The 25,500-nt window shown below is 42.5% G+C and overlaps 1 protein-coding gene across 5 annotated transcripts in view; it reads left to right on the forward strand.

Annotated features, from left to right (window-relative positions):
• The window catches only part of CAMK2G (calcium/calmodulin dependent protein kinase II gamma), a 115,799-nt gene that overhangs the window by 80,902 nt on the left and 9,397 nt on the right, over positions 1-25,500 (forward strand). For 2 of the 5 annotated variants that reach the window (XM_058810253.1, XM_058810255.1), the window contains exons 11-16: positions 168-251; positions 893-935; positions 8,773-8,813; positions 21,267-21,335; positions 22,938-22,982; positions 23,628-23,676. In XM_058810253.1, coding sequence (XP_058666236.1) covers positions 168-251; positions 893-935; positions 8,773-8,813; positions 21,267-21,335; positions 22,938-22,982; positions 23,628-23,676 — 331 coding nt within the window. Of the gene's footprint in view, positions 1-167; positions 252-892; positions 936-8,772; positions 8,814-17,368; positions 17,402-21,266; positions 21,336-22,937; positions 22,983-23,627; positions 23,677-25,500 lie in introns of all 5 variants that reach the window. The other 3 variants (XM_058810254.1, XM_058810256.1, XM_058810258.1) reach the window with 2 other exon arrangements.

A 25,500-nucleotide genomic window follows, 5' to 3' on the forward strand; every position in this document is an offset into this window, starting at 1 on the left:
GCTGGAAGTTCTCAGGTTATGAACCAGTTGCAGTACTTTGCGTCCATGCAATGGTGAGAGGCTTGGCCATGTCAGCCTGAATGTGTTGATTGTGTGCAAGTGGAATGAACTTCCCTGGCTGATTTGGTGTGGGTATGTTCTTGACCTTCTGCTGTTCTGTTTTTCAGCAACGATCCACTGTTGCATCAATGATGCACAGGCAGGAGACTGTGGAATGCTTGAGAAAGTTCAATGCTAGAAGGAAGCTAAAGGTAAGTACATCATAATTCACTTTAGGTTTGATTTTAGTTCTCTGAATTTGAGGTTAGTGCCTTCCTAGCAGCAATACTTCATTTCATGACTAGCACATTGTTAGAGAAGTACCTTATGTGATCCTCCAGTACAGGGCACTGAAGTAATGTACTGAAGAGCTGGATAGTTTCTTTCTCCAAGCTCTAAGCTTCCCATGCCTCCTCTGCTACATATTCACCTCTTCTTGTTTCTGCCAGTGAGTTGAAATAGAGCAGGTAGTTCTGGGACTTTTAGTTCTGAACACTCTGCACCTTCCAGTACTAGTGTTACCAGTTGCCTGCAGCTGGGGCAAAGCCTCTGGTCTATGCACAAAGCAGCTCTCTGCTGTGTGAAATCTAGGAAGCAGCTATGTGTTTAATTCTTAGTGCCATTTCAGATTTCCTAGGCTATCCTGCTTGGCATCTAGCTGCTGCTCTAGAAAGGCAGGACCATGAGAGGTCCTGTGTGGAGCCTAAGAGCCACATGTGGGAATCCTGGATACACTGGGGTTCTTCAGTGGGTACCTCTGCATTGGTAACTGATGCATTATGTCCTCCATGGGTCAGCCCAGCCTCTTTCTCAAGTGACACTTTCTGTAATCCCTGCTTTGTCTTCCCCACAGGGTGCAATCCTCACGACGATGCTTGTGTCTCGGAATTTTTCAGGTAAGTCCTCAGTGTTCCCATCCTTTTCTTGGTTTTGTTTTGTGTGAGTGAGCTGGTGAATATTGAAACCATTTTGGGGTCAAGTAGGAGGGGAGGAAACATGGTTTCAGTTCATCATGGTGTAATGGTGGTCACTTTGCCTGAGCTGGTGACCAGTGTGAAATAGGAAATGATTTGTTTGGAGAGGAGCACATGGTATTGTGGTCTGGCACAAAACAGAAGTAAAGTCAGCTTCCTAATTGTCTCATGATATTTTATTAGCAAATTACTGGTGAGAAATTCTAGCTGGTATGGTTAGCTTTCCCATCATAAACCAGGAGTGAAGAGCTCTTATTAGGTAGGAGTGTTTCCTTAAGACTTGAGGCAGGGACAAGGAAGTAATATTGGTGAGAATAGGGACAGGAGCTATTTGGATATTGTATTACTTGGACTCATCAAAAATGGGTCTGAAGTGTCTGGCTATTAGTTTTCCTTCTTGGAGTCTCAGAAGTGGTTTTCATCCTTTTAAATTTAATAGCTGGTAGTCTGGCTCCCGCCCAAGTGCATTATGTAGTGCATTTACTGAAAATGCAAATCTCAACATGTAAATCCATGCTTTTTGGAAGATTACTGTCTTGGCTCGGCACACCTAGGTGACGCGGTCTTATCTGGGCTCATTTTCATTTGGGTGGAAAACCTCTATTTGTAAGTGCTTTTGGTTTATGGGATCTTTTATTTTCTTTACCCTCTTTGTAATGTTCTTTCTCTTTTAAAAGAGCAGCCATTGAATGCATGAGTCAGATTTTTATTACACCTGACTACAGCTGCTTTCAAGTGGAAGTCTGCGGTGTGGATTATGTGATGATGGAAGTGTATTGATTTCATCTGGCCATTTTCTAATGGTGGATACCAATACTTATATTCTGGATGTTGTTACAATAAACTTGTAATTGGAATGAAAACCTCTGTGAAATGATCATCCCAACGCACATTCATGCATACATTCTTCTGTGAACTCAAGGCAGCGTTTTTCACCTTCTGTATGGTGATGTTAAAAAAAAAAAAAAAATATGTGAAACTATGCTACAATTAAGGGCCATCTCTCACCATCATCCAAACTTTTTTTCCTTGGTTCTTGCTTTCAGGTAGACCTGTGCCAATATGTCAGCATTACTTGTGACTACAACAATTTCTTTTTTCTGCATTTCTCATAGTTTGGCCTTAAAGAGACAGAGTAATTTTATCCATTCATCTGTCCCACAATTGTGCTGTTACAGAACTTTAAAATGTTATACTGTTTTCTGAGATCGATTCTGAAATAACTGTTTGAGGAGCTATGGCACAATGACAGGACTTCCACAGGCCTGTACAGAGCTAAACATTTTCTTGGGCCTTCTGCTGATGTGAACTGTTTTTGTTCTATTTACGCTGCTCATCTTTATTTCACTTAATTGATGATTCTGAAATAGCCAGGGGTTTTATTCCTTTTTTTATAAATAGAAGTTTTAGATAATTTTTAGTCTGCAAATGTTGTCACTTCTAATGAAGCTGCAGAAGTGCTTGGGTGAGAAAATCTCTTATGGGTAAGATTTTGAGTACATGAAATGCCAGAGAGAAGGGTTCTCCTTAATGGTGTGTGACCTATACATCCACTTAATCCCTGAGCTAGTACTGAGGAGGAAAGAGCTTGCTCTGCTCATTCTTCTCTGTGTCAAGGGCTGAAGCTGCTGGATCCACTTCAGTTAACAGCTGAAGAAAAGAAAATCCTAGGTGGCCCATAGCAAGTGCAGGGTTTGCAGTGTCACTGAGTTCTGCTTTGAATATAAACTGCGATTCCATGTATGAGACACTCAGAAAAACTGCCCAGAGGGAGATGTTGTGAATTTAGTTGCAAAGCCTCTGTTGAGAGTAGCAATTCCTTACCTTTTTATGTGTTTTTAGAGGGATGAGATCATCTACTCCTGTTTCCTTTGCAGGACTGTGTGTAATATGAGCTTGACTTCTTAAAATTGTAATTATTTTTAATTTACTTTGGTTTTCTAGTTGGCTGCAGTTGAAGTAGATACATCTGCTGAAATTAAAGAATAAGTGCATGCTAACTAAAAGTTATAAGTTTAAAAGTTTGTGTGGGAACTTCAGGTGGGCCTCAGACTTGAAGGGTTCTGCAGTAATATTTCTTTGTTTCTTTCCCTAAAGCCCTTAAGAGGTTTTTATTTTTCTCTAATTGAGTGACACTGTTTTGTGGATTTTTAAAAGTCCCATTTGCAGCAAACAGGGGACTAGATTTATGAAGAGAGAAGCTTCTTCCTGCCTGGGGATGAGATCTCCTAAAAGCTTCTTCCATAGATGTTTTGAACAAAGAGGAAAATAAAGGCTCATGTGACCCCAGTATCAATTAATTAGGCATGATTGTACTATCTGCAGGAAATATGAGAAGACTCCTTTAATCTCATTGCCATTACTATCTCCTGTGTCACATTTTGTAGTATGGAGCTCCTTCTCTGTATAGGCCCGTGACAAATTGTATTCCTAAAGAATCTGTAGCAGTACTTTCTCTCTCCTTAGCCCATCAAAAAATCTTGCTTTTTGCAAAGAAAACAAAAAGTTTCTGTTCTTTTGTGAGTAATTTGTTGCTTGCTGTGTGTCTTTTGCCCTCGGCCAGTTAAGTTAAAAGATATCTGGTTCCTTTCCCCAGTTATGATGTATTCAGCCATTTAATATTGGCTGCTTGTGGTTTTTTTAGAAGATTGCATCTCAGGCCAGCTGTAGGCTGTTTGGTTAAAGCAGGTACAGTTGCACTCCTTTCAGCATAAGTCAGGAAGAAGAAACCTGGTAACCATAAGGGATTTGTAGCTTCTCTTCACAGTCTGTAAGGTGTTAATTGAGCTGCAAGAGAGAACAATGAAATCTAAGTTTTGCTGTAGGATTGTTAGGGTCACACCAGGGTCATACAGGATTACTTGGGTGTTCACTTGGGGCTTCAGATGATCCAAGCAAGCCCTGATCTGATCTGCATTCCTTTACAGAATACAGAAGTGCAGTCTGTAAATCAACTGATTAGATCATGTGCAAGAAACTCCTAAATCATCTTCTGAGAAGTAAATGTAAATTTATTACTAGAAGAGAGTTGGCAAGGTTTTTAGAAACTCCTGCTATATTTAAGGATGCCTGGACTCATTTATGTAGATAAAACTCTGTAAATAGTCTTGCTATAAACTGAGTAAAAGGATGAAAAAAAGCTGGTTTTCATCTTAGGAGCAGCCATGGTGCCAGGAGGAGCATCACAAAATGCTGAGAAGTGGCTTTTCTCTGTAAGCCAATTTTTGTGCACAACTTACAAGTGGCCTCTGTGAAATTCTTAGTACTGTTTTCCTAAGTGGATTGCAACTGTTAATTTGGGGAGCTGTTCAACAAGCTTTCACACTGTAAAATTCATTTCTATCACGTGGTTCAGCACAAGTTCTCTGTTCAAAATAGATCCTAAAGCAGACATTGCAGGTAATTATGCTTTATGCCTGAAACCTCTATTTTTAACTGATGTTGAGCTTTCTTCTGGGTTGTCACTGCTTGCTCAAGTCAGTTTTGTGAGGGAACTATTGTGGCAGAGTGTGACAATAACTGGAATTCATTACATTCCTCTTACAGATCCTTATTAACACGCCAATGTGCAGGTTTGAGGTTTTGGCTAGATAGGTGAGGTTGAGAGAGGCTGGAGGCAGATTTGAGGAGCAGAGTTCTTTCTAACTAAGTAAAGAAGGCCTGAATATGCCTGTGTACATTTAGTGTAACCTATACAGAGACGTTTTTTTAGCTGACTAAAGAGCAAGGAGGAAATAATACAAATACTGAAATGGTACTGAAATATTTTGCTGTCTCGTTATACCTCCCTTCCAGAAGTGTGAAATTGAATTTTTGTTATTTTGTGCATGTGTGTGTATGTATATACATATACTTCTATACTCAGGTTGAAATTTGAGTTCTTTTCTTTAACTGAAAGGAGTAATTTATGTGACGTTTCTACTGTGTTGTGTTAGGTAGATATTGATTCAGGACCAGAAATTTGTACCTCCTGGTAGGAATCCAAAGGTATGAAAATGTGGAGGGGGAAAAAATTATTAAGGTATTTGTAGGACTTTGACTAAATAAGTATATCATCACTGGAAACTACATTTCCCAAGCAGAAGATGAAGTCACATTTAATGTAAGATTAAGTTGTTTTTAAGCGTTTTCTCTGTATCTACTAAATCTCTTAAGAAACAGTAAGGGTTTCAGTGAATGGTGCTCAGCTACTGCAGTGTGGACCTGCCAAAGCAGTGGATTGCAGTTAGTAACTTCCATTTACAACTTCCTAGAGTGATACAGATTTCATTACTGCATTTAACTGTTTATCACTATAGCCAGAGAGTCTAATTTATCATCAAAAGTGGAAAAGTGGATGCAAATTATTAGAGTAATTTCTTCTACTTCTACATTCCTCTCTCTAAAGTTCAGGAAAGCTCTGGGAATACTTTTTATTGTGGTGCTTGTCCTCAATAAATAGATATTCTTGAAGTTACACTGCATTCATGGTTATTGTGTGTGATGGTAGCCAAAAGTGCCTCTTGTGACTGCACACTGACTGTTGGCTCCTTTGTGGTGACCCCAGAAGTGTCATCAAGTTGAGAAATAGTTAATATTGTTTTCTTTTAACTGAGAATATGAGAATGACAAGCTGCAACTCTGTGTCATTGGGAAGTCTGTGTTGGTATGATACAATTTTTATTTTATGAAGTCTTAGTAAAGTCCAGAATTCTTCAGGTGTAAATGCTTGTGTTTAGAAGCCAGAACTTGGCTTGTTTGTCAGACTAGCATCATAAGTTAGTCAGACTTAATAAAAGCAATCTCTGTGTTCTTCCTGCATCCCAAAAAAGAATTCTCTGGAAGCTTAACTGAAGTGAGAAATGTGCCTGAGTTTTGGCAGTTGAGGACAGGGCAAACCCAGGGACAGGCTGGATGAAGGGTTGCTGTCTCTGGAAGAGGAGGAGTGGGGCTGGCAGTGGGGAAGGCACTATCCATGGCTGTCTTTGCAGTGAGTATTTCCTCATCAGTCCCCCCTTGGCTCTGGTACATCCAGAGTGCCTGGTGTTTATTGCTGATGAGTTCAGCATTAAGGATTTGTGTTTCTGCCAGGAGCACAGTCCAGAGCCCAGGCTGTTTACTATGGATGCCAGAACTGAAAAATGTGGGAAGAGGGAGGAGTATGTGCAGGAGAGGCTTTTGTGTTTCTCCTCAGAGTTTAACTGAAGAGTGTCTTGTTAAGCCAGGAACAGAATTGTGTTTTTAAGTTTACTGAGTTAGCAGCATGTGTTTTCATGTTTCTTTATTCTAGAAGAACTCTTAACTTCTAGAAGTTAAGAGAAGAGGGAATTTAATCCCTTTAATATGTAGAGGAAATGGGAAAGATAGAAAAAATTAGTCCTAGCATCTCACACCTGGAAAACCGTAGAGCATTGGTACAAGACTGTTTCAGGAACAGTAAAGAATCTGCCTGGATGTGTCTTTGGATATTTCCCCTCCTGTTGTCTCTTTGCTAATCTGCCTGTCTTCTAAAAGGATTATTGTTATATGAAGTCTTGTCTGTTGTTTGTGTAGAAAATCCTCTTGCATCTCCTTTTATTTGTGTCTCGTAATTTGTACGGGTTGATCTGTGGGTAGACCTGCATGTTTCCCTGTTGTCTGAGGTGTCTGAGTCATCTTTCTGTGTAAATGCATTTCACGGGCTCTCCAGCTCTTTATAAACACAGTATGGTGCATGAACCAAGTACACCACAGAGCAAGTTTCTTTCTACAGTCCTGGGATGCTGTCAGGGCTGTGGGAGAGCAGTGTGTGCCCTGCAGAGGTAGTCAGGGAAGGAGGCTGGATGGGCAGGCTGCACCAGGGAACACAGATCAGCATTACATAGTGCTGGGCTGCAGGGAGGGACTCTCAGCTGAATTTGTTCTAATGTTGTAGAACGTGATTTTAGCTGCCTTCTGTCCACAAAGATGAATGTGAGGTTGTGGGGAAACTGTAGAAAGTGTGAAAAATGTTGCTTCCCTGCTTGTTTCTGGGATATTCCCAGAACATATGGTGGTACTATTTTGCTTCTCTGATGGTGGCTTTTTTTTTCCCACTTCAAGGATGTCCCATTTGGCGTATTTGTTAAGTTGCAGAATCCTTTACTCCTTCCGAAGTGTTGTAAGGCTGTAACAGTTTCTTGTTTTCAGCAGTTGTTGTGTGAGATGCCTTCATGCATGGATGGCATGAATGCTGGATCCCTTTTGACCCCATAGTCACATTGTTCTCCTTCTCACTTGCATGTAGACTCAAGCTAGTCTTTGTCATGCCTTGAAGGTGGCAAGAACTTACTTGTCTTGCAGTCTTGCTATGCTTTAATATGTGTACACTCTGGAAAGAGACTGTTGCAGGGCAGATGAGTTGCTTTGCCCACCTTTATGTGTGCACATTGGGGCACTTTGTTTTGACACATCACATTTAGAAAACCTCTGCATGAGGTTCTTCCAATGTTCTTGGCTTCTGAGAGCTGGAATGAAAACAAAATTGTAATCTAGCTTTATACTTGCATTAGAGAGTAGAATTAGGAAACCAATTCAAAGATTCTAGTAAGCTTATATGGGGTACCACCTCTTTGTTGGAGGAGATCCTGTAGTCATTTGCACCAGCTCAGTTAATATTGTGTAGTTAATCCATGTCTGTGGGGTCTTGTAGAGAAGGCAGAATGGAAAATATGGTAGACATAAAATTTGAGCAGTTGCTTAGGTATTGCAAAAACCTTTTTTGCCTAATGTTGCTGCTTCTAGGGAGACTGATCACTCTGTGCAAGTTGGTCAGTATGTCTTTGAGAATTTCAACAGTATTGTCAGCATTGCCATAGGACTTGCCATTTCTCTAGGCCTCATCTTTGCTGCACCTAAAACCCCTGTGCCCAGTAGGAGAGCCATAGCATGTGTTGGTATAGTAGTTGTCTTGCATGCTGTTTACAGAAGTTGATACAACTGAATACATTCTTCATAAGTAGACAAGAAATGGTTTGTATCTGTTGAAGCTGTAGATGGGGTCTTGCTGTTGACAGTCATGGTTAATGCACCACTTTGCTGTAATAGAGGAAGCAGCTCCTTCATCACTTCCAAGTGGGCCTTTATTGTGGGCTCTCTGTGTGTGCTTATCATTGTCAGTTTCATTGGTAGTGCCAGTTGTTCAAGTTGAGCACAGCAGAGCATCTTTATCTTTCAATTAAGAAATTCAGCCTGGTTCCATCTTTTTGCCATTCTTCCTTTTTTTACCAGTTTTCAGATGCTGTCTTTTGCACTTTTAGCTATCCAGCTATGCCCAGAGAAACTGTGAATAACAGTAATTAAAAGGCTTCTGTATTATCAGCACCCCCTTTATAAACCATATCTGTTATGTGAATGGCTGTACTTACAGGTGCAGCCTTTATCCTGTTGCAAAAATCAGACAGGTTTCTTCTCCCCCTGTAACTGCTGACACTTCTGGATGGGGTCCCAGTGTGTGAGTGGGGGATTGACAGAGAAGCTCTAAATTACCATTTCAGACTTGGTCTTCTTGAGGTGCTGAAAGTGGTAGTATTTTGCCTGAATAGGTGAACAGTAGATAGGATAGATGACCCTCTGTTATCAGGATGAATTTGATGAGTGACTTGTCCTGTTTTCCAGGTCTCTTGCTGCTAGAGAGGAATTAGCAGGATGGTTGTCCTTCTGAAATTTTGTGCATTTTTGAGGGAATTGGGGGAGGGGGAGAGAGAGAGAGAGAAGGTAGTCTTGAAGCCAAAATGTGATCTACTTCTGCTTTTCTCCACAGCTGCCAAAAGCCTGCTGAACAAGAAGTCAGATGGAGTGAAGGTAAGTTCTTGCTTTGCCATTTCACTGTCTCTCACACCATCTGAACAGAAGGCAGCCAGTCTCTCTGGTGCCTGTCCCTTTCTAGGGTAAAACCACAGCCCTGTGTCTTGTTATGGAACCCTGGGTGGGATCTTAGTGTTCCTTACGTGCATAACTAGCTAAGTGCACTGTTGCAGCAGCAGGAGTTCCTTTTCCCCTTTCTGTGATGTATGGAGAACTGGTCAGCACTGGATTAGAAAGACCAAGGACTTGCTCAGTTGTTACACATGCCTCTGACAAGTCTGTTCTGTCCAGGGCTTCTGACTGTGAAAATTGCACAGAGTAATTGTGAGTGCCTGATGATACAGCCAGCAGACCCCATGGAAGTTTCTTGGTCTACTCACTTGGACAGATGCTGAAGGCTGAGCTGGGAAGAAGGGTGGGGAAGGAGGAGCCTCCAAATGTTCATGTTTGGACAGAATGGAAACTGAGGATTGTGTTAAAAGTTCCATTCATGTGCCTGAAGTTGAGGCACTCTCCTGTTCCCTTCTGAAGGGAATTATTTTTTCCCCACTTCAATGTCACTCTTTGTGTTGCATGGTCATCATTTATTTCTGGAGGTCACACAGGACCTTGCCAAGGCTCTGTTATTGCAGGCAGCAGCCCTTTATTGCCTGGTGCTGGAGGAGAGACAATTATAGGCTAGAGCTTGGTCCTCCCCTTATTGTTCTGAAGGATAAATGTCCTCCACATGGAAAAGAAGAGTTGGGTTCATTTGTCTGCATTTTCCTTTGAAGTCCAAACCTTTCTCCACAGCTGTTAGGTGGAACAGATCATCTCCTGGTTTAGCACTGTGGCATTCTTCATTCTCCCTGTGCTGGGGGGCTGACCTTCACACTGTAGGACCAGCACACTTGTTCTCTCCTGCTCTCTGAGCCCTTTTCCATTTATATGAGGCTTTGTTCCCAGAGGGCTCACAGTACAAGCAGGCTGCTGGAAAAAGAGGTGTTTTCAGAAGAGTTGTGTTGTTTTTGGGACTGCTCTAACAAAACATGCATTCTTACAGTTCTGCAGTATTCTGCCCTACTGACATCCAGGTTTTGGGGTTTGTTTATTTTTGGATCAAAATGCTCTGTGAAAATGGGGTTCCTGCCCTAGGATTCTTGTCTTTGATATGTGCCTGCAAGAGTGAGCTTTTGGCCATTGCACCAGCCTGCCTCTCGTACAGACATGCATTGAACACATGCACACTAATACAGCAAGTGTGGTAGAGTTGTTGCATCTGTTGATATTTAAAACATTACAGTAGAATGCCAGTGGAATAAGAATGGATTATCCCTGATGTTGTGAAATGAGAACCAACAAGTGCTTGCTTCAAAATCCCAGTGAGGCAGGGGAGAAGTAATTGGAAAACCAGTAGGTATCAACATATCATTATTACCTATCGAGATGAAAAATGGCTTTCTTCTTAGGATTCTTGATTTGTAACAGGCTTTCAGGGAGTGTCACATCTTGGGTTAAAATATTCAAAAAATGAACAAAGGATGTACATGTAAATCTTGAGGCACAACTTCCTGGTAATGTAGTTACAAGGAGAGCCTGTATGTTAGAACTTTCCAGCTCCATAGAAAGCTTGTGATGTTTGGTTCTTGGAGTACACAATGTCTTCCTCTGTGAAAAGGATAATTCTGGATTTACTTTTCTTCATCCCTTTGCAGTGTATGTTGCTCCTTGAATGTGTAATTGAATACTTTGATAAAGTGGAAGGTATATTAGAGAGCATAGCATTCTCTGATATGGTAAATGAGGTTGTCCTCAGGAAACTGCTGCTTCTGCAGGACACTGGAGACCTGCAGTCAAGAGTCCATGCAGCTTCCTCCCTCCAAAGGGTTACAGCAGTCTGGCTTTGCAGAGTGAGCCTCGGTGTTGTCCATGAGGTGCATTGCTCGTGTTCACCCTGGGCTGAGGGCCCCCAGGAGAGGTGTTTCAGCTTCCCATTTTCCCTAAATGGTGTCTACCTTCAGGTATGGATTTTGAGTCCTCATTTCTGTAAGTGTTAAAACTCAGAAATAAATAATGTGTTTCTTATTAAAGCTCCTGTTTGAGTTACTCTTCTGCTCAGTAATATAGACTTTTAAAAGTACAAGTTGTTTTCCCCCAAGCTAAGCCTGGACAAGACAGAGAATACATAATGCTCTGTGTGTGTTAGTAGGACATCCTTAACACTTCTGTTTTAGGATTTCTGTGTCTACCTGCTTATCTTTTTCTTTGCCCTACTGCAATGGGCACTGCGTCCCATTTGAAGTGTAGTCTTTTACCATGTCTGTTTGCTTGTTGGAGCAGTACTGGCCCATGGACTGCTGAGGACAATCTTTGTGCTGGTCACTGTCTGGTTGGTGGCCTTACCATTGTGACCAGCATACTTGTCACATGTTGCTCCTTATGCAGGGAACGTGTAATTTTAGCTCCTCACACTTTCTCATCCTGTACAGTTCTGACAAATGACTTGTGCCAGTGTCTGGCTGAGGTAACAGCATCTGGTGTTACTTGTGCCAAACAATGATTTTCTGCCTATTGCAGTAGTGCGGAGCACAAATACCATGGCTTGAACACCAACCACATTTTCAGGTTTTGTGGTATCCTTTTCACTCCCACTTCCTATATAAATTATTCTACATCCGGTGTAGGTTTAGAACAAGCACTACATGCTGTACTTCTAACTGGAGTCTGCTGCTGACCACATGCCATCTGGTTAGGCTGTTTCTCATGTTTCCTCCAGATAAGAAGACTGGTTTGATTGTAGAGTTTTCTGTTTGTCTCTTACAACCTTCTCGGAAATCAACTCTTTATGAAGATTTGAGAGGAAATATGTTTCGGTTTCTTCATTGGTTTTATCTGATCCAGGGTGACTGTGCACTATAAGACTGTTGTCACAGATATCCACAAAGTAGATAAGAATTGAAAGGGTATTTCTTCCACAAATAGATTATTACACTAGTGAAAAACTTAATGGCTTTAAAGACATTGAGAAAAAAGCACCACCAGTTTGTGTTTATTTATTTTCTGTTCAAGGTAACTTTCCCTTTTTTTGGCTGGCATTCAGAGCTGACTGTGCTAGAATTCCACATTGTTTGACAGGGATTCTATTACATAGTATTACACAAGCTTGAGTGAGACATACACATCTTTCTCTAGTTTTATTCCCAATAACTCCATGAAAATGTGTGTTGGTGAATTTCTGATGCAAGGTACAGCATGTACTTGCTGACTTAGCATAAATGAGAGAGGAATGATTTGATAGTCATACATGGTGATAGGAGCATCTACTGTGATTTGTGTTGAGCTGATACTAAAACAAAAAAGCACGATTATTGTTTCTCTAGCAATAGGCTCAAATCCTTTGCTGAAGACAGTTTAGCACTAGAGCAATGAGGATGCATGCATTTTACTTGGATCAGACCATTTTGGAAGGGAGTGGGAGAAGTTTAAATCAGGAGGGGAAGACAGGAAAGAAACTCTTTTTTAAAATTCCAATACTCGTGTGTCCACACGGGTTGTTTTGATAAATTTCCATAGATACGACTGCCTCCTCTAGCAAATTCCTTTCCGAATTTTATTTGAAGCATCCCTGGTTTTTATTTTGCACTGTTGCTTCTATTTCAAGTACTAATTCTGCTAATTGGTAGATATTTCATCAGCTTGGCACTTGAGAACTTTTCCATTATCTTAAATAATAAATGATTTAAACTGCCTTGAATCTTAAATTCTGCCTGCTCACCAAACCTTTGTAGTGCTGCACTCACTTTCTTCCAGCAGAATTTGGATCCAAGCTGTTGGAGTTGCAGCAGGAAGGGCCAAGTTTTCTCCCCAAGGAATATGGTTTTCTGCTTTCAAATTCAGAAAGTGAGCCTAGAAGATACTGAGCGACGAGTTGCAGAGCCCCTGTAAGATACCACCTATCTTGTGGTCATCTCTGTAGGTCCCAGGTATTTTTTTAAGATTCTAAATTTATGAGCAACATTGTGCATCTACCATTAAAAAATTTACTTTAGATATTTCAAATCAGATTTATTTGCTTTCTTGCTCCCCTTTATGACTGTTATGTGGAGTTGCCATCTGCTGCAAGGTGAGAGGGATTAAGGAGTGGGCTGGGGTAAACACCTGGATGAAGATCAAGGACACTTTATTCTGAGTGTCCTTCCTCTAAGCTTGTCAGGGTCTGGGCTCCCTGTAGTGAGTGTTACAGTCCTACTGCTGATTTTTTTTTGTCTCTGGGTAGCACTTCAAAGAATCATGTTCCCTTTTTTCCAAAGGGGTATTTCACTTCCTGCTGGTGTGAGAGGTTGTGTGTATTACCAGTTCTAGCAGGGCTTGTAAGACCCATTTCTATAGTTGGAATTTTTTAATGCACAAAGTCTTATTTTCAGTTAAGCATGTAATGGTAATTATTTTTTAATTGATCCTTCTCTAAGCTCTTTGTCAGTTTGTTTTTTTCTTTCTTTTGACCACTTGGGTTTGTGACTACAATTTACAAAATTATATCAATAATGTTCTTCAGGCCCACTGTAACACTATGTAGATAGTAAATTGTGGAGCATGCTGTGGGATGCAGGAGATTTTAACAGCATTCATTTGCAATGCTCTGCCAAGGCAGTTGATTTTCTGCCTTGTCTTTCTGCCACATGCACTCTGTTTTCTTTCCCAGTAAAAGCTGAGTAGCACAGCTGAAAAGAGAACTTGACTGAAAGAGGAAAAATCCATTCATTTGGTTTAACAAGGTTAATGTTCTAAAATCTGCCCTATATGTTACATAACTGCAAAGAGATACCAAATACCATTTGTTCTGCTGTTTGTAAGAAATATTGCAGTAAGTGTACATTTTATGCCTGATGTGTACCACTTTCCCTGCCCTTTGCCCAGTAAAGAGTATGTGGGGAAGGAAGGATGCTCTGTAAATTGGCATGGCTACTGGGAAGCAGTTGGTGAAAGCATGCCTTAAAAGAGAAGGCACAGTAGCAAGGTAAAGCAACCTATGAAATCTGCAAGGGTCAAGTAACATTCACACAGTGACCAACAGGAGTTAATGCTCCTATCTCTGTATCTGGACTTGTTATAATCTTAAAGCCATACTGTTTAAAGTATAACTGATTGTTTATGGTGAAGCTAAACAGGGAGAGCCCAAGTTCATCTGAGCAGCAGAGTTTTTGTGCTGAACTGTGTTATGCAAGACGCCTGGGGAGTGCTTTAGATCTGTTTAAGTGCTGACATCCAGTAGCACATTATATCCATCTTTGAGGCAGTCATTTTTTTCACTGCATTGTTGTAATGCCTGGAAACACCAACTGAGATCAGGGTCCAGTGTGCTTAGCTAGTGGTGGCTAAGCAGAAAATCCCTGCCTCTTAGCTTACAATTTAAATAGACAAGCTGACAAAAGGGCAAGAGAGAAGATGGATTGACAAAGATTAAATGATTTGCTCAGCATCACACAAAAGGGCTGAAGCAGAAGTAGAAAATAGGACCTCAAATTTGCTGGTTCAAGATGACTCTCACTATGATGATCTGCCTTTAGTTCAGCATTTTTTTCCTACCTTAAGTTCTAAAATGACTGTCTTCTCCATAGGAATGTGAGTTGCTGCAAGCATGATATTTTAACATAAATACTGCCAGTATTAGACTGGGGGACAACTGCATGTAGAAGATGGAAACACAGAAAGCTGTCATAAAAATAACATAGCCATGTTAAGTTCCTGGGACTGTGAATGGGACCTTGCTTGAAATCACTCTGCTTATTTTAGTATGTTTTAGTATGTGAGTATGTGCTATGGAATGATTTACACTCACCATTTTTAGTATTGCTGCCATGCTGAAGAGAAAGTGATTCTTCAGATTATCTTCTGTCACCTGCTGACTTCTGTTGATTACTACCTAAAGCAAGACTGTTTCTTATGTTTCACTGTAGAGAATCTGCTCCTCTTTGAGAGATGAACACCTAAAATTCACACACGTAGTAAAAATAGAACTGTAACAAACATTCATCCCTAGGTTTGTTGTCTGTAGTGCTTAGGGAGAATGTTTTGTCACTCAGGTGTAAGGAAACCCTTAAAGTGATCAGTGAGGTGCTTTACCATAGGCTGTGTCTGCCTTTAACAAGTTTTTTCATTCCCTGGGACATCTCTGCCCTGCCTAGTAGTTCTTAGAGGGTTTTGTGTTATAGAAGGGAAAGAGAACTCTATAACTAAACTTCTGTTATCTTATTTACTTTGCTAAGTTGCAGTCACATGAGAAGAAGAACAAAAAGCTTTGCTCACTCAGCTAGTCACCTTGGGAAAGTAACAATAGATGGTTCTGATGCAGCTGTTAAGATGTACTGGGAGATTGATCTGGTTTAGTACTTCCTTGTGTATGATTTGACTAAATAAATTTTGATGCTTTAGCACTTCCTGCCACTGTCTCATGTTGGCATTATCTAACCTGTCTTGTGTTTCAGTAGTACTTTGATGCTCTAGTCATAACACAGACCTCACTCCCTGCCCTTCTCATACTGCCAACCTAGCTGTTCTTTCCTGTGTTATTATAGTACCCAGGAATAATGTCCTTTCTGGGATTTCTGCACTACACCATGCCCTGTAATAGACTAACACTGTGTTAAATTTAACTTGTACTCTGATTAAATTCTGATCTGTAGAGGGTTCTGTTTCCTCCTGTGTCAGTGTTTACTTGTGCCTCTGTGTAGGAGGGTGTTTGTTTTCCACATGGTTTAGTTGATTCTTTTCCTATTGAACCTTATGCTTGTATCTTAACATTTTCTGTCCCTTTTTTCTTTTGTAACTTACTGGAAGTCTGTATGAATTTCAAATGAGATTGTCTTTCTTAGGGACAGGTTTACCTCAGTATCCATATAGTTCCTTTTTGTCTGCTGCAACTTACAGGATGCATTAAAAGTAAAACCAGTAGTTTTCCATTGTTGTGAATTTCCACAAATTCCCTGTTGAGATGGGGTACAAGGATTTCTCTGTGTTGATGGCAGACTAAGAATTATATTCATGCACTGGTAGTAGATGCTATTGTAGTTCTAGCTTGAGGAAAAGCCTGTGGAGAAGCTAAATTGTCCTGAAAGAAATGAGAGGAAACACAAATTTGTACACCATGTAATGGCAAGCCCTGTGTTGTGCCTCCATGAAATGGAAGATCTGTGAGCCAAATGGTGAACAGATCAGAGACTGTCTGTTCTGGAATTAAAGATCGGATGAGGCAGAAGCTTTGCCAGTTTGAGCCTGTTCATGCAGTGCCTATGTGACTGTGTATGGTGTGATTAGGAATGGGGTTCTGGGTATGAGGGGAACATGGGCACTTCTGCTTTCAAACACATGCCAGTGTGCGTGTGTGCTTGAGCTCTGATGTGAGGACAGCAGGGATGAAGGCAATATTCAAGGTAAGAGCTGGGAAGGCTCAGTAAGTGTATGAAGTGGGGAGCCACAGCTCCATGGCCTGTTCTGTGCTCACAGGCTGCTCCAGGGGGTGCTGTGGTAGTGTGCAGGAGTCCAGAGCTACAGAACTGAGCCCACACCATCGTGGGTTTTGTCTGGCATGAGGTGTGCTCTGCTATACCACTCTGTGGGCTAGACTGTAGTAAGCAGCAGAGAATAGCCTAGATAGTACCAAAGGAGGAGGGCAGATGGAGAATGTACATGGAGACAGCAAGGGGAAGGAATAACATTGTAATGCTGAATGACCTGCCAGGCTCAGCTTGAAGTGCATGACTCCAAGAGTTTAGTGAAAAAGGCAGGAACTGCATGCTGAGCCTCATTTACTGGAGAGTGCAATTTGGTGTGAGGGTGTTTTTGAAGATGACTGAAAATGCCATTAAACAAGAGTAGAGTCCAAGAAGGTTGAGTAGTGTTTGAACCTGTTTGTTCTGCTCCCAATATCTGAAAGTGCCAAGTGCTCTGGCTGTTGAGTGCTTCTGTCTTACTTGTTTGAGCATTACCTCTCCAATCAAGTCCAAATTTGATATGAGGGAGCACTTCTCCTCCCCATGCTATGCACACAAGTTCCCTCTTCTTTCTTTAGTCCTTGTGTGTGCCTTTCTGTTGTGGCCTCCTCTCCGCTCTCTAATTTGAGTTGCAAACACATTCTGCATTCTCCAAATGTGAACACACAGGGGGTTTCTGCCTACCTCTTCAGTTTGACTGGGGGAGCTGCCCCATTTTCAGAGGTGGGAGCACACAGAGAGACACCCCCTTGTATCCCATATCTTGTGCACATATATTGCTCTCTCTTCTTCTCCCCTTATATCAGTGTGTGGGGCACCTATGTTCTGACCTCAGTGTTTGAGGAGATGGGGGTCTTCAGCCCTGCCCTTTTCTCTGGTGTGTAGTTGTGTGCTTTAATGGTGACTTTTCTCTCTGTTCCTTTTTTCCGTGTCTGTGCATTTCTGCTGCTGCTTATACCTGCCTCAGGGGAGCATTATTGGCAGGGGGGCCCTTGCTGGCACACTAATGTGTGAATAGTTTCTGTGCTTTTCTTCTCATCTCCTCTCTTCCCTTCTCTTTCCCTCTCTCAATGATGTGTCCAGAAAAGGAAGTCGAGCTCCAGTGTGCATTTGATGGTGAGCACCTCCCGTAAGCTGCCTGCGATTCGTGCCTCCGCCATTCTCCATGCCATGCACGCTCGGCTTGTGCTCATCACCCTACATAGCATGTCCGTGCCAGGGGGTGGCCGGGGGGGTCAGTGTGCACCCAGGGGTCCATGTCCTCACAAAAAGGGCTCTGTGATCCTCTGGCCACATACAGCTCCCATTTTGTGCAGAAAATCCAGCTGCTGGCAACTCAGTTTGACTTTGCCTGCTCTGAGTGTGAAATGAAAAAAGACAGTGGTCTCCTGGGCTCAGCAGAGCAGGTGTGTGCCTTCCTGGACAGGAGGCTTTGTCATTCTGTTGCAGAGGTGCCAAAAAGAGGAACAGGTGCTTTGCCTGGTGTTGGTGGTGCCATCCTTGATAGGAGTCTTGCAGTGTAGAACAAACTGGGAGTCACTCCAAATGTGGCAGAGACTGATGGGGCTCCACTGTTCAGATGAAATGTGTGGGCACAGCACCACTGCGCAGCTCAGAGCTGCCTGGTCACTTCTTTTTTTAGCATACTTACTGAAAAGGTTTGTTCAGAGCCTTTATAATCCAAAACTTCCTTTTGTCCTGATCTTGTTTATGTATCCCAGCATGACCAAATACCCAGTAACTGCCCCCCTGTCCTGTTCATTTCCTTTTTCATCCATCAAGGTGTTTGACATTTATAGAATTTGTTAAAAAAATAGTCAAATCCACTCTTCAAGGGTTCAAAGAGGAAATTGGCCAGTGTCATATTGTCAGAAGTCATACACAGCCCAATGGCACACTTTGACACCAAGATATGAGCAGCAACCAAAGGACAAGAATTAGTTATTTTATTATCTCCTATGCACAGAAAAATAACAGAAAGAATTTCTCCCATTTCAGATAGAGATGGGCATGTTACAGTACCAGGACAGCAGAATAATTGTTTTTGCATTACTACCTGGAAGATATTTCTCCTCTTCCTCCTTCAATGACACCTTAAAACTGTGTTAAAAAAACCCACAAAAAAAGTAATTCCAAAGTACTGCTTTGAAAATCTGAAGTGAGTGACTAACTTTTCACCAGCCCTGCCTTTATGCAGGGCAGAAGTTCACTTTGCCTTTCTTGCCCTTCTGCCATCAATACTTAAATTTTCCTACTGCCAGCAATACTTAAATTTGCCTACTGCCAGCAATGCTTAAATTCCCTTTGCATATTGTTTTAAAGCAGTTGGGATATGTAAACCATGTAAGCATCAGCCTCTGAAAACATGGAAGCAGTGAAAGTGGCTGAATAACCAGACACAGCCCATGTATTGGTAGTTTCTTTTAGTTGGCTATGTGTGTGTGTCCCTACGATATGAGCACTGGTCTGTTTTCTTTCTCTTGCACCCTCTGTGTTGCTCGTGCCTGTCTGTCTGTCTGTCTCTTGTCGAGCTCAGGAAATGTTGCCAACTGCTGTGCCAAAATGAATTGTGTTACAGATCTTCAGAAGGACCTAACACCTTTTTTAGGTGAATGGGCCTCTTTTAGCTTGAGTTGTACAGAATTACCAAGGATTGTACCCTGGCCAGTGACTGATGTTGGCTGGCAGCAGGGGGGAAGGAGGGGTAAGAGTTGGCTGTGCTGCCTGCACCCCTGGGAAGGAAAGGCTGCCTTGTTCCAGGGAAGAGCACATGGTGAGATGGCCACAGGATGTCAGTGTGTGCAGGAAGCTCAATATGTCAGATACATTCCTTCATCTGAGAAAGAGCTGTGAAAAACGTGCAGGCTAAGCTGCCTCCAATTTCATTGGGACACTATCCTGCAGTAAAATGCTGTCCAATTCTGGACTGGCAAACTTGGTTGTCTTCAGCCCACTGGATGGGGAAGAATATTGTGGGTGAGCTGGGTGCTCAGTGCAGACTGGAGGGTAGGCTGTGTGCTTTGAGTATGTGGGGCTTTGCACTTTATAAGGCAACATAACACTCCTAGCAGGCTGTTGTCAACTTTTTATTTGGAACAGTGGCTTTGTGGATGTTTGTTTAGGTTTTGGTTGTTTCGTTGGGTTTTTTTCTCATTTGGCCTTTTAGTTATAAAGCCTTCCAAAACAGCGGAGTTATTTTTGTATAGCTCTTCCGTGCTAATTTTGTCTTCTTATCCCAGTGGGCTAAGAAAAATGGGTTACCTTCCTCTCACTGGAAGAGGTTTGAAAGATAGATCTCTGCATTAGGTTGACTGTTGCTGAAGAAGTACAAGAGCCTCAGTGCTGTGTGGAGAGGTGGACCATTGTCAGAAGTTTGTGCCATAAAATAGCTCGGGATTAACTTTTTCAGGTTGATCTGTCTCTTTGACATCTACACTGAGCTGTCATCTCTTCTGCCATCAGGCTGGAAAGACATGCATGAAACAAAACTCTTGGAAGGCCAGAGTCTTAGGACAATGCAGGGATGTATAGAAAGACGCAGCAAACCATAATTTCTGTGGTATTTCTCCTTTCTTAGGTTGGAGTTTGAGTGTAAATGTTTGGGGTTTTTTTCCCACAGACTTCTAAAGAGTTAATTTCTGCCTCTCTTTCTTGTACTTCCTCCCCCCTCCATGTGCCCCATATTCCTCTTTTGTTTCTCCTCTCTCCCTCTCCAAAATGGATGGTTAAGCCAAGACCTGTTGCTTGTGAAGAAAAGCTGAATTAGTAGGTGTTTGTTAAGTCTCAGTCTTATAAGATCTGTCACTGGTTGACATAATTATACCTTTGGCAGATGTTTTCCAGCTTAGCATTTCACTTTTTGATTCTTTGTGGTGTGGTGATGAGGACCTGATGTTTTGCAGTATGAGTTTGCACTCCCTGAGTGGGATAGAGACCCACTGCAGTGGGGGCACACTGCTGTGAGCTCCCATCAGGTGCCCTGATCTGTAAACTGAGGAGTGTGAGTGAGGCTCCTGCAGAAACAAATTTGACCTTGCTGCTGGCGTTCAGAGGCAAAAGAGACGTAGCCTGGTGTGGGGGTCACATGTGGGCTAGATTTGTGGGCCAGGAACCCTGTACTTATGCATAGGTTTGGCTTCCTACAAACATAGACTTGCTTCATTCCTGACATACGTGACCCAATGGGATGATTCTTTTCAGCAAGCTGGTGATGGCCTCACTGTTGTGCTGTATGAATGCAGAAAATGCAGATTTTATTCTTCTGCCTCAGCTACAAGAGAGTCTGAAGAGGGGAAAGATGAAAAGCTGCTGGGCATCATCCAGAGAACTTCCTACTTGTGGAACCTATGTGGCCTTTTCCTTATGTCCCAGTCCCATTCCTTTCAATATTTTGGTCCTGAAGTCTCTTTGTTCAGGTTACAACAGGGATACAACATATCATACATTACTTTTTCTCTACTTTTTCTAGGCTCACCACACTTTTACTTGGCTCAATAGATTCTCTGGAACTCTCACCTAGAACTGTTTCTGTACACTTTGGGACACCTCAGACTTGACTCCCAGTTGTGCCCTGTTTGAGACCATGACTACTGTGTGTTTCTCACTTTTGTAGTCTCTTTCTCTCAGGACAGCTGCCATGTCTCATTTTCCTTCACCAGATTTTTTTTGTTAGCGCTCATTGCAGGATTCTCCCCACCCCTTTGGGCTGCTGCCTTTTTGCCTTCTGTTTTCCTTCCTTATAGCTCTAGCAGTCCATTAGCATTTGAATTTTGGTACACCCCTTACAACTTCTATTGCCTCTGAGGGAAGGATGATGTCCAGCAACTGGGGCAGCACTCCTCCTTCCTCCCTCTTCTTGGTGACTGAGATTGTGGGGAGGGTCGGGTCTGAGGAGAGATGGTGGGGGTTGAAGCAATACTGTCATTTTCTTGCTGCCTCTGCTGCCCAGCATGGAAACTAAAACCATGTTTTTCTGTCTCAGCCACAGAGCAACAACAAAACCAGTATAGTAAGCACTGCAAAAGAAACACCCCCAGTGCAGACGTCCATGGTATCTTCCCCAACCACTATTTTTTTTCCCTGTTTGGTTTAATTTTGATTCTGTCCTCTCCCCTTCTCCTCCCAAATCCCTTCCCGAGTGCTGCTTGTGCCACTCTGTTTCAGCTTATGTTTTGGCTTCGGTCTGTCTGTGTCCCTGTGCTGCTGTGGGGGCTGATCACAGCCTCACAGGCTTCGGGATGGGGGTGCTGAGCAGAGCTGTGGTTGGATGTGGGGATCGCAGCTTGCCTGGACTTCCCCGTGTGCCACCCCTGTATAGTTCTGTGTGTCCCGTTCAACCGTTCCTGCTGGCTTTGGGGAGGATGGTTTTGAAGAAGAGAGTGTCAAGCTCCATCCACTCTCCAACACTTAGGAAATGGAGGATGGATTTCAGGACACAGAGAGGAAAGGGCAGACAAAGGGTTTTTAGAAGAATCCTTTGCTGGCCTATTTGGCCTGCTCAGTTGAGTGGCTGATCTCCTGCAGCTCACTGACTTGCTTGGCTGGCACTTTCTGTTTGGCCTGTGTGCAAGCTCTGCAGTGCCAGCACAGTGCCAGTGCCAAGTCCATTGAATGGCACAGCTTGGGTGTGTGGCCTGCCTCAGTACCCATGGAACCAGGCAGCAGGGCAGCGGGTGGCAGAGGCAGGTGGGAGAGTGTGCAGCACTGCCCAGCACTGTCCCTGATGCCCTTGCTGAGCCACCCAGCAACAACAGCAGTGGGAGGAGATGGTGCAAGATCCTGAAGTCTTGTCCTGGTAATGAAGGGATGAGTGCAGGAGCTAGTTAGCACCCATAGGCCTGGTAGCTGCTCTTTGTTGTCTGTCTCTGGAGAGCTGGATTTGGCATTTTTGGGGCATGGGAGGGTGGGATTTGGTGTGGGGGTTTTTTTGTTGTAGAATGAAGGATTCTTGGGACACTTCATAATTTTCTGCTTTCCTTTCACTAGCTTTTTCATTATGTTTTTGATATGGAGAGATCCTTTCTAAATTATTAAATATGGTTATTATTGAAATTGGAGCTCATTTCAGAGGCTTTTAGAAAAATGTGCCTTTTTTCACAGTTCCTTAGCAACTCCTCTCTAAGAGGCATTGAGGTGGTCTTGGCTCATCCTATTTTTATTATGAAAATTATGAATGTCCTTTTTTTAGGGTAAAATACCCAGCAACCTTTCCAAAAAACTGGGAGACAAAGGCCCCAGCCCAGTATTATCCTTTCCTTCCCCTTTCCTCTTCTGAAGCATTTTCGAGTGAGGATGCTGCGGAGGGGTCATTACCTCATGAATGGCTGCAGACGGTGCAGACTGGCTGCTTGGTTGCCCCCTGGTGTCTGTGGCAGCCTGGTTGACTGGCAGCGAATTGGGAATTAGGGGCAGTTGCAGGGAAGCTGGGGGCTTTGTCTCCTTGTGACTGTAGCTTTAGTGCAGCCTCTCTCTTAATGAAACCTGTGCAGGAAGTGTGTGCGCACGCACGCAGGCACATGTGTGCTGTTTGGAGTTTGTGGTTTGATTTGACTTTTTTTAATGTCAGTCTCCTTTTCTCCACTTGCTGGGGAGTGAAAGTAAATTAGAGAATGCTTTGGAACTAGAGTTTAATGATTCTTCCATCCTTTCCTAGGAGCCTCAAACAACTGTTGTCCATAATGCTACAGATGGCATAAAGGTAAGGGATGGGAGTGTTGTTAGAAAAACCTCTGCTTCTCTCTTGTTCCTGTCTTCATGTGTCTTAATTCAGTTTCTACTTTTCCAATATCTGGTTTGTAGCATGCTCCTGAATACTGCTGACAATAGACTAGGAGGGTTGTGTTATATGGCTGTGGATCTCTGGAAGAGGCTAAGTAAAAACAACTGTTCAGATAGTAACACATCTTTCCTATTATGGTGTATAACCACCACTCTTTCATATGTGGGATGGAAGAGGAGATATAGGCACTTAGGCAATTTTTTTTTTAATTCTACAAATGGACACTTCCTCTGAGAAAGTCTAGGAGCCCTTCTTTAGCTTCTTGTGGCTATTCTTCCAAACAGAAGCAACTATCATTAGATTTAATTGGACAGAGTTTGGTAACTTCCACACTTGTAAAAGTTCTGGGTTAAGAGCTCAAACATGCAAAAGCTGAGCAGAGATGCTGTTATGTTATGCTTTGTATTTGGCCTGCTAACATTCAAATCTTCCTTGTATCATCCTCTCCCTTCCATCCCTGCAAACGTTTTTGTGCTTTTCCCCATCTTTCTTCACAAAGAAATCAAACTATTTGCTCATTCTCCCAACTGCTGATGCCTGGTAATGCTCTCTTCTGCCGTGCAGGGTTCCACAGAGAGCTGTAACACCACAACTGAAGATGAGGATCTGAAAGGTAGGTATTTTGTCTGTAATTTCTAATACAGCTAAGTGTAGGCAAGGGATTCTACAGATTCAGTCATTGCCTTGAACTAGCTTCCCAGATTTCTGTGTCTGACTCAGTTCATAAATGCACCATGACGCTGTCATTCCTGTCACAGTGGGACCATGCATTGGGGAACCGTCTGACTTGGCCTCTGTGGTATATAAACACTGAGCTAATTTGTTTTTGTCTCAGAGTTGGAATTCTTTTCTTGCATATATCATAATCTGTTCATCTCCAGTCCATTTCTAGGTGTGGAAAATCCCTACCAGTCCCTTGAGGTTTGAACTCTGCTTGTGTTTTTCTGCTTCCCTGTAGATTACAGAGAGTTGAAATCTCTCTGTTACTACTCAGACTCCCTTTTCACCCCTTTCTGGGAATATCTTCCGTGACATGTAATGACTTTCCTTGTTATTTTTTCTCTTTGGGTCTGTTTTTTTTTAAAATGAAGATCATTCTCAGCCTGTTGTCCTTGACTGAGATATCAGTAGAGGGAGAGGCCGAGAAGAGATTTCATATCTTTCAGTGACCATATCATAAATATCCTGTGCTTGTAAACCTCTGAAATGAAGGAGCTCCAAGTTCCATATCTGCTCATGTTGTTTGAGCAGCTATCTTTTGCCTAACCTGCCTAATGAAGGATGAGCAGACATCTTCCTGAATAAACAAGTTTGAGATGGGTGAAGGTAGTTTGCATTCTGAGACAAATGTGTTAATAACTTGCATTTTGAGGCAGAGGTATTCTCATTCTCTGTGTAGTTTATCTGAGTTACATATCCAGGGAAAAATCAGTGCTGACCCTGTGATGTAGCAGCAATGTCACCTCTGTCAGTGGGCTAATTCCTGATGCTTTTCCTGTGGCTTGTCACAAGCTGCTGGCTGCTCTTTTGCAGAACCACAGGGAGCAGAAACACATGCCAGTGAGTGAATGAGCTCTGCAATAGAGATTGTTTGAGATAAGACCTGGCCTCATTATAGGACAGTGTTCTAGCTCCCACCTTTTTGCCAAAGAGTAAGCTGTGGGTTAGGAATCTAGCTTTGAGTGACAGGAACTGGATGGGTTTCATAGTGCAGTTATAAATTTCATTTATCAGCTCTTCTGGATAGCCGTCCAGAACGGGTATTTGTCCAGAACCTTGTCTCCTGTGGCACTTTTTATTCTGGAGAGGTTTCATGGTTGAGCTGACTGAGCCAATGGGTGTTGTAAGTCAGGAATAAAAATGCTGCAAGGAAAAGAAGTCTAGGACTGCAACAGAAGGTGGGTAGGAAGGAAGGCAGCTGGTCAGTGTACAGAGTTGTATATGGCTACATTGCTACAGATCAAAACTGTGTTTTGGTTTTCTTTGGCAGAGGTTAGAAAATTTTGTTATGATTTAATAGAAGGGAGCATTTGAATGGTGATTGGGAGGGAAAGAGTTTGCACACTAGTGGTTTGTACTGTGGCCAGCTCTGGTAATTTTAGTCCTCCAGTTTTAAGTGTAGCTGTGTTCACCAGTGTTCTTTTTCCATTCCTGCCCCTCCACATTTTAAGATAAGCAAGTACTTGGGCAAAACTAAGTAGACCAAAAGGTTTGGGAGTGTTGAAGTTCTCAGTGTTCTGCATAGCCATGACTCTCGGAAAAGGGAAGTGTTTGTGCAGTTCCTCTGCCAGCTTCTTGTTTTAAATAGCCACCAGGATACACAGATCAGCTCTGCTGTGCTGTAGGGGACTTTATCCATCAGCGGCAGTTGCCTCAGGGATATGTTGTTTCCACTGTGGTGAGGCTAAAGGCAGTGCGTGTCTTGTTCTTCCTCCGC

This window comes from Ammospiza caudacuta, chromosome 9 (assembly GCF_027887145.1).
Source record: "Ammospiza caudacuta isolate bAmmCau1 chromosome 9, bAmmCau1.pri, whole genome shotgun sequence".
In the NCBI taxonomy this organism is placed as follows: domain Eukaryota; kingdom Metazoa; phylum Chordata; class Aves; order Passeriformes; family Passerellidae; genus Ammospiza; species Ammospiza caudacuta.